General features: G+C 42.5%; 1 protein-coding gene across 1 annotated transcript; it reads left to right on the top strand.

The window, feature by feature from the left end:
- Positions 1 to 348: 348 nt before the first annotated feature.
- T265_12958 (hypothetical protein) lies at positions 349 to 5,252 on the top strand (the record flags this gene model as incomplete). Its single annotated transcript, XM_009166447.1, has 8 exons — positions 349 to 499; positions 544 to 659; positions 697 to 786; positions 838 to 893; positions 931 to 1,018; positions 1,057 to 1,087; positions 1,122 to 1,255; positions 5,115 to 5,252. Coding segments are annotated over 8 exons (795 nt in total), but the record flags the coding sequence as incomplete, so codon positions are not given.
- Between the last annotated feature and the right edge of the window lie 3,068 nt (positions 5,253 to 8,320).

The following is an 8,320-nucleotide window of genomic DNA, read 5'->3' as shown; positions in this document are numbered from 1 at the left end:
TCTCTATTTGGGACAATACTATCGTTGTTTAAACAACCTACTCAATCGCTGAGTTGTGCACATATCAGTTAGTGTTTTTAAAGGCAAATTTTCATGTAAGATGCCTTGTCGTAAATCAGTTATTTCCGTCATCACTCAGGTCCCCAGAAAAGTTACCTTGTTAGCGGATAAGGACGGCCCACCACATAACGCTCCGTTTTGTAAACATACGCTATCTGGTGACCGTAGGTAATATGTGCATGCAGTTGAAATCTTGCAAACGGTGGTTGGCGTTTAGTGTCCTGATCAATAGACAACTGTGGTAAGCGGTATTTAAACAATTTTATAGAATTTGTATCGACAAGTGACTTGATCAGCATGGAAGAACTGTATGAAAAGGCTGATGCCTTATTTGAGCTGGAGAACTATACTGACTGCTACAACTTGTTGGTGGATATTGAAGAATGTCATCAGGTTGCTGATGTATATTGGAGATTGGCTCGCTGCCTTTATTATAAGAGTGGGTTACCTTGTGTAAACGTGTGTTCTATACAAAAATCGCAGATCACAGTGAAGAGAAGAGACCATCAAAATCTCAGCTCAAATTGGTACTTACCGATATACACCGCTACGCGAAAACTGGAGTTGAATTGGATCCCAAAAATTCAAACTGTTGTGTTGTAGGTCAACTATTTGGTGTTCAGAGAATCGCCACAGTGGTATGGTATAGGTGTGGACGAACTGGCCGGTTTGGATGGTGTTCACGAGCGGCTTAAGCACTCCCCAGTTTCTCATTACTACTGGACGGTTAGTCCTTACTCTTCGTTGTCTATCCAGTTCTCTAAATGCAACTTGCAGAAGGCCATTGAACTGGACCCAAACAACTTCTTAGCACACAGCGAATTGGGGATTTGGTAACTTCAACCTTATCCTATAAATTCTACTTCAAAGGTACTTCATCGTATCTGATGTTTCGGAGGTTATCCGAAAATTTGAGACGGTCTTCTACACTAGTCCCCCTATTGCAACTTACGAGGAAGTAAGAATTTGTGTTTCGTGATAGTTTACATTGTTTAGTCTCTTGCATCTCTTTTACGTTGTGAAGAATGTAAGTTTCAGTCAGAGTGATATTATCCCTAAAGTGTGTCCCAGACACCTGATTCGAAATATGCTTTATCTGGCAAAATGCTACAAGGCTTTGGGGCAGTACGATGAATCTCTGGCCTTCTGCAAATTAGTGATAGAATATCAAGGCAGTGGTTATGATGTAGAGGAGGTAAGACTGTTGGATATGTGTTACATTTCACCTTACAGGCAAAGCAAGAAATTCGTGATATGCTGCCGAATTTGTGAGTTGCACATGGAAATCGGAAAGGATCGTATTAGGAACGACAGTAACCTAGTTCCAAGCGCAGTCAACCATGTTTCTCTTGCTGAATAAAACACATTTGCAAAACTTGATGTTCCTCTTCTTCAGCTTGTCTTGAAGGTGAGTTATTTTGCCTCAACTGCCCACAGATGATGGATGTGTTGATTAGATGTGTAATGAGAACGTGAAGCCAAATGTATACCGTGCAGTCACTTTGGGATGCAGTAAAGCCATGGGATGCATTGCGTTCACCTTTTGTTTGTGGCGATATTTTAGGAAAAAATGTAGGTGCACTCAGCCTTAGGTCTATGGACTATACAGCGAAGCGCTCGGCGGAGAGCATAAGAGTTGAGATTTTACTGGGCGGAGATATCGGGAAAAACCTGATGGGTGCGAAGCGAAAATTGTCCACCGGGAGCTCAGGCGCTAACCATTAATTAATTTGACTTGACAAATACTTTTAAGCTCCGAGTAAGGCAACCTTGATTCTTCATTCTCATGAACTGGAGCTAACATGCCACTAGTTTTACCCTAAAGTTCCTCTCTGTCCAACTCGCATCCCGGTTACGATTTCGCAGTTATTTCTCTGTTATGATCGAGTGGTTCTGCCATAGGCTTACAGTCATCGGAGCATTTGTCCTCCATATTTATATCACGATTAAGACAGTCAATTTCCTTTGCATCTTTCAAAGTCCTACTACAAACGACATATTACATTAAACTTACTTAAAATGGGATACCCATGGTTGTCCAGTGTAGTTGTTCTGGGTCTTGCAGTACAAATTCCCATGTGAAAGATCATATGCTTATTTGACAAAAGGTGTTAGAAACTGTGTTCGTTAGTGCATTCACTTGAAAAGCAAGCTTTTCCGGTGAGATGTTGTGTTTCTCGGCACCTTTCAATACTTGTTAGATACGATTCCACTCTGATACCATCCTCATTTAAACGTCTTTTGTTCCTGAGGAATTACTTTCTTAGGCTAAGTTACGGAATAGCATTTTTTCAATGACTTTGCTCCTTATTTGAACCGGCTTTCCTGGGGCCTGCTTTTTTCGTGTTTGCAATGAAAGTAGTGTCATATTAACGAACCGTGATCTACCGGCTGGTATATCTATCTGCCTAATTTAAGACACGTATTTGCAAAAATATAATTTTATCAAGTTCTCATTGGCCAACTGGACATACAGCCTACATTTTGAAAGAACAGAGAAAACGGCGTTATGGTTGGTCGGCGCGACTGGTCAGCAAACCTGAGGACTTGTCAAGATCTTCACCAGGTCTAATTCAACATGGGAGATGACCAATGAATTCTGGCAATGTAAAGTGGTGTTTCTGGTATAAAGATGAATTTAAACGAAGGCGCCTTGATTGCAGAAGGTCTAGTGTCTAAAACTTCGCCTGACGCGTCAATGACCTTAAAAGTCCTCTAGGCTGTCCATCGCATAATACAGATTGCTTGCATTTGGATCGTAAGTGGATACAGGGTAATAAAAAAAACAACTGCAGCAGAAAATGTAGTTTACTCTCCTAAGGGCGTTTGGAATATACGCCTGGCATGCGCGGCGACTGCTTCCAACTCAGCTGCCTTTGTGCTTCAAATCCTTGTCGGCAAATATTCAAAGTGATAAAGGGCAGATGAGAGCGTCTGAAGTAAAAAGTAAACGTAATGAGAAGTATGAACGCTTCTGACTGCATTCAAATTATTCTTCGTGTACGAGGCAACCGATCCAGGTGTAGGGCATTTTACCGCTTTCCAGTCGGGCGCTGTGTCCAAATGTTTGTAAGCAATACAGTCCATATTTTGTTCCTATTAAGTACCTTGTTTTAGACAACTTTACTAGAGATATCCGGCGTCCTTGCTCCATGTCCCCTCTACTTCTTATTGGAGCATTAGTTCTCCATGTTTGCATGGCAGACTATAGTCAGTATATACTGCTAGCTTAGCATACACAAGGCTATCACTTATTTCTTCATTAGTCCTTTTGCATCCAAATCTAAGAAATAGTCTGTTAAAGGGCTATGCAATCTACATGTTCGACTGACGAACATCAACTGTGGTGTTTTGCGTAATATCATTTTAACTAGTATCTAGGTTGAATTTTTACCAACACACAGGACAAGCTCTCGTTACCACCAACAACCTCGGTTGACGTTTACCTCATTTTCTGTACATCGTCGTCGCCGTAGTAGTCAGCTAGGTTGCTCAAAACTACCAACTGAAGTTTTACACATGAAGACACTTACCCCTTAGGGACCCTAGGAACTATGGATGACTCGTTTGATGACATATTTGTGGGCTTATTCTATTCTTGTTTCATTTGCGATACGACCGATCAATTCGACTGTAATAATGTTGAGTCTTTAGGTGGCTAGTAAGAAACCAACACAACCAAGCTTAATTTTCAAGGATTTTTACTGATGAATTTTTCTATGTGTAAAAATGATTGATGGGTCCAGTAGGATCCTGTCCTTTGAGTCAGTCAGCTGTGTGGGCGATGCAGTTTCCGTGTTGCCGACTGCATGTGTGAGAGTGAAGTTGAAAATTTCTGACAATCCCACAAACGTTGTGGCCAGAGTAGTCGTGAAGTACGCCGAATATTTGAAGAGAAAGTAATAATGGAACCATCATTCGTTTATATAACTAAGTGCGGGTGAGTAGGACGTTTGTAACTTCCTCCGGATGTCTTCTCAGCTAATGGTTGTGTAAAAAAAATTGCGATAAACTATTTATTGGTCCATTACACTATCGTGCACTTTTCTGTTGTCCATTCAGATCATATGTAGAATTCATTGATATCTTGGAGCCCTTAGGTCTCCTATGATCCCATCTACTCTTGTTATACTGTTGGTCTGTGTGCAACTGACAGTGACCCTGGATTACTTGCTGGGTTAGGAAATCTGGCTCACCACCAGTGAAGGTGCTTCAAAGGTCTTCATGACCATAGGGCGCATGGTGTGCGGAAAGCCTCTAAAATTTGGCGGGTCAGACAAAGACAAACTGACAACCGATTATCTGAATACCAGCTAGGTTAGACATGATTTTATATCTTTTGGAATTAAGTTTCTTGATACGTTCTTCATGTGTAGGAAGCACGAATCGATGTGAAGGTCATGTTCATCTTGATGTTTAACGTTGTGTAAATATTCTCAAATCAGGACAAATGCACAAGCTTTCAACGGATTCCTGCGGCTATTAGATATATTAAACTAAATGCGCTAGATGGTCAACCGCTCGCGTTGTCACATATCTACGGGAAATAACCTAGCTAAACCTATCGGCGGTATAAACTTACGGATATCCTGTTTCAATCGAGGTATATCGGAAATGTCCGTCAGTTGTGATGAAGCTCACCCCATGATGTGACGAAATGGGTGACAGTTTGCACGTGGAACACCTGCAATGCAGCGGTCATCAAGTCGATTATACTCTTGGCCAATTTTCGCGGCACTGTTTTCAGATCAATAACAAGTGCTTACTGATAACTCTGCAGAAAGCCAGGTTTCTTTAAACTGGGTCATGTATCATGGTTTTGTGGAAGGATTGACTAGTTGAATAGGCCATCCAGGAACACTCGCATCTGGGTTAGCTGTTTGATGTGAGATAAACATCAAGGCAAATAGCTCTTATGTTTCTTAAGTAGACCGAAGTTTTTTATACGAAACTAACAGCAAGTACAATGCAAAAGAAAAGTTGCGTACTCTCTACGAACGTTAGGATACAGAGTAATAACCTTATTCGCTATGTTGTTTGCCTTCATAGGTCAGCTTCTTCTGTTAGTGTCACGAACAACGCATACCGCAAGTACTAGTAAAAGGAGAAAACCCTTCTCTGCGAACTCATCTGTTAGCAGACAACGACTGAAGCAGTTACAAGCTATTGGACAGAATGAGTCTCATATGCACGTACATTCTGAAAATTGAAGATCTCACGCATCCTCTTGGACTTTAACGGATATTCACTGACTATTACGCAATCGCAAACAAACACCGCATAGCAGGTTCACGAGGTCTGTAATAAATTCCACATATCCTTAGATGCAGGGTGGAGTTTTGACACGACAACAGGCTACTGGCATGTTCCCTCAGTAGTATTCGCCGCTACACCAGTGTCGGGGAAACACTCCAGTTTACGAGGGGCTTTTTACTGCAGACACTCTCTAGGACATATCACTCATGGTGCAGCGCACACGGGAAATAGATGTGATAAGTAAGTTTATCACGGTGTGCGAGATTCTCTTCAGCAACTTTTAGGACCTACATGTATTTAGCAAATGATTTATTCCACCCGTTCTGACGTCTCGTGCACAATATATAAAAGTGATCGGGGAAACGTGGTCCTCCCCTGAACTGATTTTCCCAGTTTCTAGCGTTTGCTGTGAGTAAGATACATGGTTTTACTGTAGTCCAGAAGCATGTATCAAGTGCAGGTGAGACAAACTATCCCAACAGTGTTTCTGCATGACCTCAATTGCGTAAAGGTGGCGCGATATGAGGTTCAGTTCGCCTTGAAGCGCCAAGACATACATAATTCTTCTTAGTAGCGTCCAAATATGCAGGTTCCTCTGTAGACCTCTCAAGTTGCCTGGCCGGTTTAAGGCGCAAGTCATTCACCGATGAATGTATCAGGCTGTCATAAACACTACAGGTGGCGTTCTGCGCATATTCATCTCATGCGTCCCTTCACCGGACTGGTTTGGCTGCAACTATCTTTCGGCCTCCTAATTTTCAGTGCTTTGTCCTGCTCCTCACTGTGACGTTTGGAAAATACATTTTGTATGATCAGTTTTTGTAACCCATGTGTGCATATTTGGTGTGGAGAGGGGGCTGAAACAGTTAAAAACCTCATGATGGTTACCTTACGCATTGTGGGTTGCACACATGAGCAATCAGAAAATGAAATTTGTGTTAAAACATTGGAAATGCATAGTGTTTTATTCAAACTGCATAGAATATTGCCTCACACAATTACAAGAGATCGGATATGCTATCATAGGATCTTCTTGAAACAATGTAGAAGGCCGTACATTTGTTTTGGTACGCATACTTACCGACGCCCACAAGACAGAAGACAGTCAGTTGTATCGCAGACTGACAAAGTACTTGTCAAACATGTCACGTTGCAAACACCAGTAATCATATTATGCCAGGTCAGTAGTTTATCAACTTTTGCACAAAGATTGCTGTTCAATTTGCCTTTATTTTATGATTTTGAGTGAGAGTTTAAATACATCTACAGTGATGCTGGGAAATAGTGAGCTTATCAAGCCTGTCAATGCATCTGTCGGAATGCTTTGTTCGCATGACAATGAAATCGATGTAAATTGATGGTCAATGCCAATGCTGGTGCAATGTATTCAGAAGATCGGTGGATCCAAGGTGCACCGTATATTATAAGCCATTTGGTTCGACGGTCTGAGGTGTCCTAACTTCCTGTATGCAAGTTTCAAAGCTCCTGTGCTGTTAAACGGAATATCTGTTGAGAGAATGTAATCCTACATCCAAGGAGGTTCTTATATCTTCAGGTGCGACCCAAATTAGTTCACTAGGATTAATTTTTCCGGCCTGTACTCTGTTTACTCCAGTCAGTGAGACACTGTTTCACCAGCACTTGAGGATAAGATGATAGGTGATGAACTTTCATTTTTAAAATTTGTCATGAGTTGTTTCTGCACACTCCGCTTCCAGCTGATGTTGCACACTTGCGCTTCCTTACGCAACTACTTACTGTCGGCAGATGAATACATCTGGAGTATGTAAACAGCCGTAGAATAGGATTGTTTTGCTAACTGGTAAACTAGCTTTTATGTGGAGCTATTTTTCTATGCTTTCAACTGAAGTTTAGCGTGCTTCTTTAGACGGGGTGTCTTATGAACAATCAGTCACGAAATACCTTGTTACACCCACTACCGTAATTTTTCTTTAACAAAAACACGTTTGCAACGGGGCGGCACAAAGCTAAATCTTTTTATCACGGGCCCAAATATGGTGGACTATTAGTGAGCATTACCCGAGTTTCGAAGACCACTGTAAGATCCGGACGGTTATGGATCTCACAGGACGATTGCGACTATTTGATTATACGCAGTTTAGCCAGTAGTCAATAGGAGCAGACAGACGTCGGGCAGCAGATGATATATTGAGGACTGACAGGAACTGGTTAATTAACAATGACGCAATCGGCAGGCGCGGGAAATAGTCACTGTCGCAGCACGGATTTATATAGGGGCAGTCTGACAGTGTGAGTTGGCCGTGACGGCGCAGGAGTCAGCACGTTCGGAATGTGAGGGACTGTCTTTCGGTCGGCGTCGACGCAGCCGCTCGTGCCGCGCGACAAGTCAGATTACGCGGGTTCGTCCGTTTAAAACGAAGCTCAGCAAAGGCTATCTGGCAGGCTTGATAAATGGGTAATACAAAATAACCAGCCGTTCCGTACGTCAGGTCGGTGCAATCGGTAGCGCGTTCCCTTGCCGTCAGGAGGTTCTGGGTTCGACACCCCCTCGACCGATTTTCCATCGCAGTGCGCAATCAAAATGAGTGCAATCGAGACGAACTTGCGGGCAATAACAGACGGGCAACAAAATATTGACGTCAGTTACTGAAGCTTGAAGATACCCATGGTTTGAAAAATAACACACTGACGAACATTAATGTTTTCGGGATCTCGTCATCAGGTCAGTACATATCTAATGGTTAAAATAAGAGCGAAAAATGAAATACGCTACGAAGATTGGTTAGTGAAATGAGAAAACGTGGAGACACGAACGATTGGTTGTCTGCGCCTCCCCCCCCCCGCCAATTAAGCATTTAGTTGGATGTTGTGAGACAGGGAAGAGGGCTGTTGAGTGACTTGGCCGGTTGATTCGTGTCACACGACCAAGGCAGACTCAGCGTTTGTACGAAACGTTTTTGACAGCACCGTACCGGGTTTCGCAGGCGTATAGCGACTGCCTCGGCCGTTGTCGAGCAACGTC

The sequence above is a fragment of the Opisthorchis viverrini genome (assembly GCF_000715545.1).
Source record: "Opisthorchis viverrini unplaced genomic scaffold opera_v5_27, whole genome shotgun sequence".
Taxonomy (NCBI): Eukaryota; Metazoa; Platyhelminthes; class Trematoda; order Opisthorchiida; family Opisthorchiidae; genus Opisthorchis; species Opisthorchis viverrini.
This window is presented reverse-complemented; position numbering and strand designations above follow the sequence as displayed.